General features: G+C 32.3%; 1 protein-coding gene across 1 annotated transcript in view; it reads right to left on the bottom strand.

Moving 5' to 3' along the window:
* LOC127702023 (secretory phospholipase A2 receptor-like) overlaps window positions 1-3,221 on the bottom strand; it is a 31,753-nt gene extending 28,532 nt beyond the window's left edge. The window contains exon 1 of the mRNA XM_052205999.1: window positions 3,069-3,221. Within this exon, the coding sequence (XP_052061959.1) occupies window positions 3,069-3,185 (117 nt within the window). The 5' untranslated portion in view covers window positions 3,186-3,221. The remainder of the gene's footprint in view (window positions 1-3,068) is intronic.
* Window positions 3,222-14,394: the final 11,173 nt, after the last annotated feature.

Raw genomic sequence — 14,394 nt, 5'->3', positions numbered from 1 at the left:
TGATAAACATAAATTAACAAAGGACTAATAGCAGTTACTGACATAACAGCTCCAGACTTCAATCAAAGTGCTGATTAGCACTGGAGGGTAAAGACTGCTTTCATTTTGAAATGTGAACTTAAAATTAAACATTGTATTGCAATTAGCCAAAAAATTAATTTTAAATTTGAGTTATATTCCTTTGTTTATAATTGCACATTTGTAGTCGAACCTGTTTTACAACAGAATCATACACCATGGCCACCTAGCAAAAAACAATTTCAACCTCTACTGAACCTTTAATAGGTTTGCTCTACAATAAATATCAAGACACATAGATATGTCTCGCCTGAGTGTAATTTCAAAAAAAGCTATCATCCAAAATAAGCTGGTTTACAGTACATGGAGGAAGTAAAGTATCAGATCTTTTCTAACATTCTTAAGTTAAATTTCTAGGCACTATAAAATACTGCATATGTGTGGCATTTACTAATCATAGAAAATCTAATGGACGAGATATTATGTTCAGTTGTCACTACACATAGGCAGACAATATCTCTATATAAATTCATAGTGACTCACTGTATGTTAAACATGGCATCCTGCAGTTGTACTAATAAAATGAGTAGATGATCATTCCCGTACACACAAAATACTTCGTGTATTGTGATTAGCCGTCCTTGTTCAATACCTACGAGAAGGTAAATCCCCGAAACGAAAGCTGATGTTTATCAGCTAAAGTAAGGGGATAAAGAGGCTGCGCAATGCTATAGGGGTAAATTCAGTAATTGAATATACGTCATCACGGACCGCTCATTTGGGGGAGAGCTTTCTGGATTACACTGAAGTCCTGTGCTCCACCGATTAGAAGATTATGTTTGTAGAAAATATTTTTGATGGATCAAAACTTGGGTTTAAGAAATAATGAATGCACTTCATTTTTTTTTTACTACAGGGTATAACGTAATGGGGGTCAGTGTAGGAATTTAGTGAGAATCTACAGTGTTTGTAAACAAGGCCATGAGAATGGCCTAAAAATGCCAAATGATCCTTTGTTTTGATTGTTGCAGAAGATGGGGCTACATTTGTACTTTAATGAATGATATATGAAAGCTTATGATTTCTAAAAGTAAACCAGGTATCAATTTAATTCCAGTAAAAGTTTTGCATTGAAGTCAATGAGAGATTGTTTTTACTTAATTTACCCCTAGATGGTGTTGCAATAGAGAAAACAATACCGGATCAAGCACCGGTTGGGGAGGAAATAAATCGCCTCTTATATTGTTAGGTTGATTTTCTAGGCACTTTATATATGTATGTATATATTTTTATTTTTTTATTAAATTACCAAACCATTATAAATATGTCATTAATAATGTAGTATGTTTTATTCTTAATACGATTATCTTTTCAATGATTCAAGTAACTAATTTTGTGTGTAAAGTATGTCCTTGAGGCGTTAAGATTGTTGACAAACATAATTACGACAGTTTATTTGTCAAATGTAATGAGATTTATTATATGTAGTCTTAAGAATTAGTTTTCATTTCTTCATAAATTAGTGAAACACCAGGATCTTATGATCACGACATTTAAATTATGATATATTTCATTGAATTCATTTTAAAGTATGATGAAATGCAAACGAGTAGCAAAATGTAGGGAAAACCAACATTCATGAGACATTAACCCAAAATCACAATAATACAAAATAAAAACTTAAGTTAAATCATAATCCACATACATGCATGCATGCAATACCAATTTGGTATTGTTGCTTGCTTAATGCAAAGTGGCAAATATTTCAAACATATTCAGCTAGAACAAATTAACAATTAATACAATAGGTAGGTCTACAGGAATGAAGGACAGGAAATTTGAACTGTCCCTGGAAAAATGAGGGTATTTTGGATACATTTTAGATTGAACAGGCCACCTAGTTATTTTAAAGGTTGAAGGCACAACATACCTATGGCCCCATGAAAGTTGTTCCGAAAAAATGGGACAAAACCCTAATTTGGCAGATATATTTTCAAACGTTCATTTCATAATATGAAGATATATGAAGAAATATGTGAAAAGTTTCTAAATAATTTGATCGCAACATCATTGTAAATAGCCTACCATACACCAAAACTTTAATCTGATACATGATGAACAAAACGAAAAGACAGACAAACTATTTGTCAAATGAAATAACAGATGGAAGGACATCCAGACAAGAAAACAATAATGAACATGTGTACTATTTTTAAACTTGATGTGACCACATGTTCATGCAAAAGTAACTTTTATTTTACAAAATCTTTTACATACATTCGTTAACTGAATAGACATGTGTTCTGGAACAAAACCAAATATGTTCATAAAGTGAGTATGGGGAGGCAGGAATAAAACAATAAATTATTTTTGTGGCCTTTTGAATGGAAAGTAGTGAAACTGAAGACTAAACTCAGCATAATAATGATTATACTAACATAACATTTATGAGTGTACCTTCCGAACAAATAAACCATAACCTAATTATTAGTTACATGGTGTGTTAGTGACCTAATACGATATATATGGGGTCAGTAAATTCCATATGGGGTGAGAGCGAAGCTCGAATCCCCATATGGAATTTACTGACCCCCATATATATCGTATTAGGTCACTAGCACACCGTGTAACGAATTTATCTTACCGACTGTCTTCACATGTGGTTTTTCGACTATCGGCCTTTCAAAGTGATTAAGTCTTCAATACTTAGTTTTAACATGTTTAAGAACCTACATCCATTTGTCTATACAAAAACAATAATAACAACGTTTTAGCTTTAAATTTGTTTTATGAATGTATTTCAATCGTTCATTATCAGTTTCTTTGTATGTTTAAACCTTTCAGATACCTTTTTTGTTTTGAAAGGGAAGTAACTCCTTACTAACCCCATATGGTTGATAACCCTATATGGTAACTAATCATGTATTTTTAGGGCACCCTATACTAAATATATATAGTCACCACGTGTAGTCCGTTAACCAATCATATCCGCATAAATCTATAGGAGGTAAGATAAATATATATATTAAACATGCATATATCTCACTTACCATTTCAAGAGAGTTCTCAATTGACAACAACTGTGCCCGCATAGAATTACATGCATGTTTAGCTTCAGACCAATTTCTTTGGTTGTTATCAGCAAAAAGGTAGCACTTCTTGCCCATAGGACCATCAACCCATCCAGGTGGGCAAACTTGTCCATTGGCTAAAAAAGGAAAATATCTGTTTTAAATTAATTTATCTTTCCATCCATAGTGTACAAAACTGTTAATATGTCCTTAGTTTACCCTGATGTCATAGCAGTCCTTTAAAAAGTCTACTGTATGTTACCAGAATCAAATACAGGACCGTAAGATTTTAAAAAAAACCCAGTAAAATAGAAGTCAGCCCAGATAACAGTATAACTGAGCCAGATTTGAAAGGTGCTAATTCACAAGGTTAAGACCGCAGGAAGACCTGTCACACTACCTGGAACTTTTTTTTCGGATTCCAAGCCCACAAGTCTTTGCTTTTACTTTTTAATGCCTCTTGCACAGCCGAGAAAGTAGCAACTACAATGTTAAAGTTTTTGGTTTGACCTCAAACACTTGAGTTGACACTACCTCAACACCCCAAAGGCGGTATCTTATCATTTAGAAGTAAAAAATATCATTTGGAAGTACATACTTAACTTTGAAGACATAATTAATAAGTACTGGTACTGCTGTATATGATTCAACTATTTCTTCTACTTTTGGAAGAAAATAATCCCTTCCCTTCTTAAACAAAATAATGATATACGTTGATATTTTATACACAGAAATGTCTAACTATGTTACTTTATTATGCCTGAAAAGGTTCGGGGTAAAAAAGCAGAGATTGAAAATTTATTTGAAAATTGTCAAACCCGTTTAGAAGGAATATTATTTTACGTGTCTCAATTTTATATAATAGGGAATTGACTTTTCAAGGAAACCTCACCTGATGAATAATGGAGATTTTTGTAAGCAAAGATCAATAGCCTACCGGCATGTCTGCCTTCTTCTTTTTCACTAATACACTATTAGATTATTAATTGAACAATATTTTAATTAAACAACGTTACCTGGAAATTAAGTAATGAGCTCTATGGTTTACACATATAATGACATCATAAATTAAATGCCTAATACATGACTGATAGCATAGGGGACAATGTCCTTGTTTAAGCTTACTTTACTTTAGAAATAAAGCGAGAAATTCGTAATTATTTTTATGGTAAACTGGGATATTTGTTTGTTCAATCGTGAAGACAAATATATATAGTATTTCCATTTTATATGCTATATAAATGATTATTTCTATGACTTTTGTAATATAATACCAAAAGGAAAACAAAATGATGTTCTTATTCTTAAGATTCAAAATTAGTTGCTGTATAACAAAGCTACTGTTGTTCTCTCTCGCACTTGTAACAACTGCCTAATATTAGCGTTAAATTAAGCTATACCACGGGTGACATTTTGTAAACAAGAAAGGGGACAATCCCTTGTTTTTGGCTTACTTTTCATCATATCTTGACTTAAATGTAGAGATTGACAATGAGGTCTGATTGTGAACAAAACTTTACGACAAAAGAGATGATTTCAGCTTTCCAATTCTGAACTTTCCATTTCTATGTATCAACATTTCAGTAGCGCATGCATATGGAGTATATATAGATACGATATTCCAGGGCATGCGTTTCTTATCATGATTTCATTGAGAGAGGGTTGCAGCTCACAAAAAATCTATTAAATCAAAAGTTCCAAGCGGTGAAGTTATAATCCCCCTTTTGAAATTTTACGGACGTCATCACTAGCTGGTTGACAGTTATGGAATATCTCTTTCACAGATGACGACGGATTTGTTCCAATCGTCGTTTCCACAATCTCGTTCTCCTTTCCCCAAACGGCTCCTACAAAATTAGACTTATTACCGGGATTGTACTTACATGAACAACATGACGGACTCCACGTGTGGAGTATGATTTTCTTACCCTTCCGGAGCACCTGCGATCAGCCCCGGTATTTGATTGGGTTTGTAATGCTCAGTCTTTAGTTTTTTATGTTGTATTTTGTAAACAATTGTTTGTCTTTTCTATTTTTGCTATAGCGTTATCAGTTTACTTTCTACTTAAAAGTTTGAATGTCCCTTTGGTATCTTTCGCCTCTCTAAATCTTTTCTACAGAAATAAAGCGAGATATTGTAATGTTTTTTGGCAACATGGGATATTTTATTGTTCAGGCTTCAATCGTGAAGACAATCGCATATGGCATTTCCACTTTTTATGTAATATAACTGATTTTTGAAATGTTTATACCTAAAATGAAAAAAAAAATATTTTCTTAGTTATAGAGTTCAAAATTTTATTTATTTGATTTCAAAATATAAAACTGCTGTATAAAAAAGCTACTTAAAACAGATGTTGTTCTTTCTCACTGGTAGCACCTACTTTATATCAAAACCCAATAAAGCTATATAAAGGTTGAAATCAACCACCAACATGATTAATAACCCCTTTGGGATATAATGTACAATGTATATATCAAATGGGACATAATTTTCCTGTGTTTGATTGTTTATCAGATTGATCTCTAGAAAGATATGGTTTTTACTGGGAATAAATCTAGAAAATTATTAAGTATCTGGAAAAGTCAATAACCAAAATTTGCTAGTTTTCATTTGATCACTTTTGTATATTTGGACGGAATCTATAATTACAATTTTTTGCAGTGTGACTTTATATCCCATTTGGGATTTATTACTCATTAGGTAGATATGCGACCTACCGCTAGGGGAAATAAAAGGGGGTAAAACCTTTCTCCGATTCCTGATCGTAATATGGTTTGCATTAGGTTGCATAACGGGTCATCGTAGAGCGTCGAAGCGTCGTTTAGGAAGACAATATGTGCAAGAAAAACACAAAAACTGTTAAAAAAATCACTTCGATATAAGAATATTTTCGGTGCAAAATGTTGTTGAAAATAATGTAGATAACATTGAAAAGAATAGTAGTAGTGTCTAGTTAGTTAACATAGGTGTTTTGCAAATATTGCTTAAACATAAACTTAAGCTTTATAAACCATTCAATTGTATGTTGAAAAATATAAATTAAAAAAAAATGTATAAGTTTTTTTCGCACATAAAAACAGTCCCGATTGATAATGAACGTTCAATGTTTTGTTGTTACTGGTTTTGTTTATGACGACATCGTTATAATGAAATAAATCACAGAGAACAGAGAATCTTAAACAAATAGACCAAAAAGTATCCATCAAACGCCAAAAAAAATATTTTGTTGTATTCACACGACAATGTGGGAAAATATAGGTCACTTCCCATTTTTGAACTGCATTTGACATTTGACGGGAGACATCATTGAACTGTTCTGATCATTGAAATGTGAGGCAACAATTAGAAAAAGACGATTCCAGCGCCAACTTAATTACTTTTTTTCTAAAATAAGCATAGTAACGAATACTTTTTTTTATGTATATGAAGTTGTATCACATCATATTGCATGCGACATAGCCTTTCTATCTATAGCTTGAATAGATTTTCCGTAAATTATAAGAAAGAAAACAACCCGAAGGAATTGAACGGAAGGATCGTCTGCGAATTGAAGTCGTTTGATTTCCTTTATCTGTCGTATGACAGTATAATTTATCGTTCTGGATAAAATCATCGGTGTTTGGCATGCATCGATGAGAATTCTAGAGGTCAGCATGCTTACTGCTATGTCATTTGCTCTAAATCGGCTCAAGTCTAAATAGATGTTTGTTTGAATTCCCCTTCAAATTTTCACACAAGGCCAATTTTCAAAATGTATTTAATCTTTACTCAAATTCGAAATATCAAAGTTCCATGTGAACACTTCCGGATTCAAACAATGCGGCTAATTTCTTAACAATCACTTAACTATAACATGATAAACATGTACACAGACCTAAAGAAAGTATTTCAAAATGAACAATGAAAGATAACTCATATAAATATAAAAAAAAATATCAGCAAAATCAAGGTAAGTTTGTCTGTACTCAATGTAATTTTGTGGTGTTAGCATGAACATGATTGTATATCCGTAAAGGTAAATGTGCACCTGAATGACAGCTGGTAGGCGATCTTTTAATTGCAAGGTGGCGCTTAGAAAAGAGTGATCTGTTTTGCATTATAGACTCGATTCCAATGCTTCAGCATGCATTACATCATTAAAAAATACTTATGAAGCAGAAAACAAATATTTAATTGGAAGGATTATATCAATTGCTAAAGTTAAAGACTAAATGTTTTCCTCAGTAATAACTGGGACTATTACATTAAATTGATTTATTAGTCCTAGGTAATATTGAAAGAATTTTTTCTGCCAGATTATTTTTCCGCTTTGGAAATCTACCCTGCATATCTTCGTCACAATTTGCTCATACCACATATCAACACTTCATGGGCTTTTGTAATATTTTAGTCATTATTAACCTAACCGAAAATGTGTTATATGACATAACGTCGTAAATCAGTGGAGATGTTGTATGAATTATAGATATATGTTCAGTTTGAGTAATCTCCCTTGTTCTATAAGCATTTTCTGATTCTTTTTTCTGATGTATTTCTAAAAATTCATTAAATATGACATATAAAGGAAATGAAGAGAGATGCATCTGTTTATACAAGCACTAATGATTCTTTTTCTGATGTTTCATTGACTGTTTCTGCTTCGGAATTTAGTTGGGATGCCTACTGAGATGGGGATTGCTTAAATAATCACGAAATAAAACATAGATACTGCAGTAAAACACATTACTGTCCGCTATTTCTGATGAACTTTAACCATGAAATAACAAAATTGATAAGGTTTTACTATCTTAGCACAGACACTTGTTTTTATACATTAGGATGTAACTATCCATACATAATACTAGTAGAATATTTTATTATATACGAATAGTCGACCTCCAAATGGATAGAAACAAATGTCTCCGTGTATCCAAGCTTTCCTTCTAGAGATAGGAAAATGGCGAGGATATTATAACACCCTCTACAATCTAGGATATCTGTCTGTTATTACGAGTGTAAATATTCCGCATTTGATTCTGTTTATCCTTACCATTAATCAGTGATATCTTATTACTATGGTTTTAAGGGTAGTTTATAATAATAAGAGGCCTTCGACAATAACATGAATAAAATGTACATTGTATTGGATTTGCTCATTGTTGAAGGCCGTACGGTAACCTATAGTTTTTAACTTACATGTCATTTGGTCTCTGGTGGAGAGTTGTTTCATTGGCAATTATACCACATCTTCTTATTTTTATATTGTCGGAAAATATCAAATTTATTTGTTCGAGCTTTAGAAACAGGACGAAAAGCGAGGCTCGCCGAGCCTTTCTCCTGTTTCGTAGCGAGTACAAGTATATTTTGTACTTCCAACAATGTACAAATATTGTTTTTATCCTGCAATTTACACCCGGTTTTTCAAGATTTAGTTGTTTAATTTCAAATAGTTGTATCTTATTTTGCAAAGAAATTGATATACTTTAAACGCTAACCGCGAAGAGAACCCCAAAATGAACTGCAACACTAAAAGAAATATGTACATTGCCGTTTGCTCAATATTAAATCGGTGTAGCAGGAGACTTAATTTGTACTAGTTCCTGGCTGATTGCATGATGAAAAGGGTTCTAGAAACAAGATAACATTAGCGTCTGAAAATCGTAAGATTGTCTGACGAGACCAATAGATTCCAAGAAGTATAATGTGAGGAGAAATCAAAACAAAAAAGTAATGTTCCTATCGTGCTATTTAAAAAAATATATAAGAAAACTTAGTGGTTCACATAACTATTAACTATAGTAGTCTCAGTGTTAAGTTTTGTTTGAAACGTCCCACGATGGGTTTGTTTTCGCAATTAGAATGACGGTCATGGAAACTACGGATATTACCCACTAATAGATTTTTTTCCCCCTGAAAATCGCGAAATTTACTTTGCGAAACTTATAAAGTAAATTACATTGTTGTGTTTGGACATACGGGAAAAGCGGTTAACATCATGCTACCAAAAACAGGTTGTTGCTTGTTTGTAACGTCCAGTGGCATATATGTCATGCTTATTTAGAGCTGGCTTCAAGCTTATTACTAGAATTGTATAATAAATTATGAGGAGGTGGCTGTTACATAATGCTTGCAGAATAATAAAAGAAAATGTGTCACCAGTAATTCTATCGTAAAAAGCCAGATCATCTTAGATAGTTCCACTTATTTTGTAATTATTTTATTCATGATTGACTTATAATCTGAAAAAAAATAGTTGATGCTTTAGGATAAATTTATATGAATTCTTTTGTTTGAAAACAAATCCCACAAAAATCGGAATTTAGCACGAACATTTTCAAATTCTAGTATACTCTACTTCATGTCATATTCCCATCTCAAGCAACGCATTGCACCTTTGCACATCACCACATAGTGTGTGAGGAACAGTACTGTTATACCATTAACATGTGAGTAGGGATTTTGTATCATGGATTGATTTACAGTATCCTTTCTTCTCCATTCGATTACGAGAACGCACTATCACGTGTTGTAAAACAATAACAATCTATCTCATAACTTAGACACACAAGCACTCAAGAAGACGAGTTTAAATTACATATTTTACCAATTCGGTCTTAAAGTTGTACTCGTTCATCGAGATGCAATATAAAATAGCGCACTGCATCTTTAAAATAACAGTTTTGCTAATCTAAAAATTGTATTCAGTTTCTAGTAATATGTCCTTGATCGATCGAAAAGAAAATTCAAAGCTTCAACTATATGTTTTATTTTGGTGAACTCCTTATTGTTTTTCGTGTAAAATATTGCACATGTACATAATGTGTTATTATTTTAAATTAACAATTGTCACTATAAATTTGTTGATGACAGTTGTAAACTAAAAGAAAACAACATGTCATTTAAGTTAATATTCAAATGTTTACTGTCAGAAAAATTTACCTTTAAGAAGAATTACAAGAATCACATAGATGACTGCCTCCTTTTCAATCCTCATCGATAGACTATAATCCATAATACATACAAGTAGTAAAGTAATGCTTTTAGCTGTTTTCCTTAAGAAGAAAACAGATAAATAAAAGTCAAAACAGTGAAAATAAAAGTAAGATAATTAATCGTTGCCGTCAACACGATTCGTTATTGTATTTAAGATGTTCTTCCTTCGTGTATATCCGTGTTTGTCGGGCCTTAACAATAAATATGAGGCCTACTAAAGTTAAAGAGCAATAGGCTGTGGTTTTGTTGGGTTTTTTTTGAAAGACAAACATTCATTTGATGTATTTCTTGTTGTGAAATCGACACAGGGTTGGTCAACAGCACTTAACTATTTGGTATATCGAGAAAAATAATCGTGAAAGAATAAGTAACGGTGGTCAAGCATTGCGATTTGGGTTGTGAAAGATCGCATCGTGGAAGCAATTGAATACAATTCAACTCCAAAATCTATAAATATTCGTTGTATTATCAAACCGCAGAAAAATCAGAAAAAAAGAAACATGTCTGTCAAAATTGTTTAACTTTCTGAATAATACGGTGCACTGAGATAAAGAAAAAATGCAGTACTTTTTGAGAAAACACAAAAGACGACTCATAACCCTATTCGAATTTTTAAAGAAAACTAGTTTCGGAGCTATAATGGTCAAATTCCAATAAATCATGATATATTTGAAACAAAATATTCTTTGTGTCAGATAGCACAAAAAAATGAAATTTCCTTGAAACGGTTAATTAAGATTATTTTTTTAACAGAAGGATGTTGTTATTTTTTTATAAACATTCGTAAGGGGTTCCACGGAACCCTGTGTCTTGCCTGCGATTGCTGCTGTCAGTGTAAAAGTGTAATGTTGACTTAAAAACAGAGGCCATTTATCAGTAAAATACAGAAATTAAAAAAAAACAAGCTTTTTCTTTAGATGCTATTTCTTGGTCTTGAAGATTAGCTTCTGTCCAAATTTCAAAACAATCCATGAAGGTTCATCATTTAATAATGCAAAAATTATTTAATGCCAGACTACCTGTAAATGTTAACTATAAAAATCCATCAATCAGAAAAATACTGAAAATGAAAAAAAAATTCAAAAGTTTGCTTCTAACATTATCTCTCAATCATGAAAAAAAACTTCTGCCAAAGTTTCATAAAATTATATAGATGTTTGACAAAATAAATGATGTGTAACAAACTTTAACCCCAGACTGTATCTACTTGTAAACTGTTTTAAAAAATTGTCTATTTATGTCTAAAATACGGAAAAATGACAAAAAAAATTTCAAACGTTTGCTCTGGATACTGTATTTTGGTCGTTTACAAGCTTCTGTCCAAATTTCATAAAATTTTATGAAGGTTTGATAAAGTTTTTGATGACGAAAAAACTTTGACTTCAGACTGAGGCTGAATGTTACCTGTAAAACAACTAAGTCCTTTTATCAGTAAAATACGGAAAAATGAAAATAAAATGTTCTAAATTTCACTCTGGATACTTCATTTTTGTCAAACACACGCTTTTTGTCCAAATTTTTATACAATTCCATGAAAGTTTGACAAAGCTATTGATGACTGAAAAACTTTAACCTCCGACTGAATCTGGATGTTAACTGTAAAAAAAAACTAAGTCCATTTATCAGTTAAATACGGAAAACTGAAAATAAATATTTTCTAAATTTTGCTCTGGATACTGTCTATAAGTCATAAACAAAATTTTGTCCAAATTTCATAAAATTTCATGACTGTGATGGCTGAAAAACATTAATCACAGACTTAACCTAAATGTTAACGGCGCCGACGAAAATTGATCGTAAAAGATCAGGCATAGTTGCTTAGGTCTACGTTATTTGGTCTCTAGTGGATATTTGATAATCATACCAAGTATATAAATCATCAGAAATTGATTGATGCGTAAGATATTTATCTAAATAAGAATATAATTCTTGTTGATGGTGTATTTGGTAATTTGGTAAATCATTACCACCTCATTTTGTACAGAACGTTTAAAAAATCTAAAATGAAAAATAATACTTATTATATTACTATCCAATGTAAGTGGTACTTCCTTGGTCATTTTCCGAGGGAAGAAAGAAAAAATAACCAACTAATGTTAAAAGGTATAGCTATTTCATCCTTCACGGGTAATTCTATTCGTAACGAATGAAAAACATTTATATTTATATATATATAAACACATATTTATAATAAGAATTAGAAGATGAGGTATGATTGCCAATGAGACAACTCTCCACCAGAAACCAAATGACGCAGAATGTTAGCAACTATATGTCTTCAACAATTAGCAAAACCAGTACCGCATAGAAAGCTATAAAAGGCCCCGAAATGACAAATGCAAAACATTTCGATCGAGAAAGCATACGACCTGATGTATGTAGAAAATATAAAACGAAAAACAAAAATGAAACAGCAACACGCTCTGGACTTGGGACAGGCACATACATATTGTGGCGGGGTCACATTTAAACATGTTTGCGTGCAAGCCAACCCTCCTCTAACCTGGGACATTGTTGTAACAGCAAAACATAAGAACAAACTATAAAACTTAGTTGAAAATGGCTCGACTAATCAAATCAATACAAAGCAACAACAAAAAAAAACTACTTACAAAAAAACAAATGACACAAAGTACAGATTTGAGAGTACTCGCAGATATTGAAAGCTAGTCAAAGCAAATAACAATTACAAAATTTAATAAGAAAATTATGTATTTAAGACTACCTTCCGGCTGTTTCACTAACATTCTAGAGCCAATCATAACTAGGCTTCCAAGATGATGAAACCACCAGGACCCTAACTGTCGAAAATTAAGTATCATCTGCAATGCTAAATGCAGTTGCGAATGCACGAAGAGGGGCGGTGGTCTTGGTGTCTGAAATTCATTGAATGTTTACAATTGATATACGTCATAGTTCCTAACTATTTGGTGAAAATACGAACGAACGCAACTCGAGTGTGGTGTAATCGATTCCCTAGTTTGTACTGTTAATTTACCAATGTTGTTCTATTTCCGATCGTAACAAGTCTGGATTTGCTAGACTGGTGATGCATGAACGCTGAACTAATAATAACAGCTAACTTTGTCTAACTATATCAAAGAGAAAACCATTTCCGGATTTATTGATCCTGCGAACTGTCAACATTTTTTCAGCTCGAACGTAAAACTATTTATATCGGCGGATCTAAAACAATTAGTTAGGACTCGTATCGTTTGTTTCCACCGCCGCTATTTAGACTGCGAGGTATTGAAACGCATCAACACAAGAAGTTATTATTTCGGGATATGTTCTATGTAAAAATTATATTTTAAAATAGCATAATACACATAATTTAAGCTCGTTGAGGTTCTTGAAACTTTTAAAATTTTGTGTTTTCTAAATAATAAGAGTGTACACGCTGAAATGTCTCACCTGCTTTACGGACCATTGATTTTATGTTCATAATCATTCTATACACCGAATATAGTTAACCTATTGCTCATAGTAAACAAAAAACATACCAAACCAGGAAAACTTAAATTTAAATTGAGGTCAAAGTCAGATGTACTCTGCCAGATAGACATGTACACCTTAAAATCATTCCATGCATCAAACATAGTTGACCTATTGCATACAGCATTAGAAAAATCAGACCTAACACAAAAACTAAACTTTAACCACCGTTCCATGAAAATGAGGTCAAGGTTAGATGACACCTGCCAGTTGGACATATACACCTTACAATCCTTCCATACACCAAATATAGTAGACCTATTGCTTATAGTATCTGAGAAATAGACTCGACCACGAAAACTTAACCTTGTTCACTGATCCATGAAATGAGGTCAAGGTCAAGTGGAAACTGTCTGACAGGCATGAAAACCTTGAATGGTACGCACGTACAGTTATCCTTTGACTCATAATAAGAGAAAATTGACATTTCAAAAAATCTCAACTTTTTTTTCAATTAACTTTTTTTTCAAGTAGTCACATGCCGGAAATTTTAAATGTCCGGAGGCAATTACCATTTTTCATTAAAATCTTAGCTCAAAAAGCTATTTGTAAAAATTTGTGAGTTTTTCATATAAAAGAAAGAGTTTTTACAAAATTTGTCGTTTTTTTAAAACAAAAATAGACATGGATCTTACTTTATAGATATACATACTGATATCATATGAGGCAAATTGGCTTATAATACGAAATGAATATGTTGACGGATGGACGGGCGACCGGGCGGACAAACAGTAATTGATGTAGGGCATCACGGCGTTCTAAAAAAAAAAAAAAACCAAATGACATTGAAACATTATATCCCAACATTTTGATTTCCCAACAAGAGTGAATGGG

This window comes from Mytilus californianus, unplaced genomic scaffold, assembly GCF_021869535.1.
Source record: "Mytilus californianus isolate M0D057914Y unplaced genomic scaffold, xbMytCali1.0.p SCAF_5, whole genome shotgun sequence".
Classification (NCBI taxonomy): Eukaryota; Metazoa; Mollusca; class Bivalvia; order Mytilida; family Mytilidae; genus Mytilus; species Mytilus californianus.
This window is presented reverse-complemented; position numbering and strand designations above follow the sequence as displayed.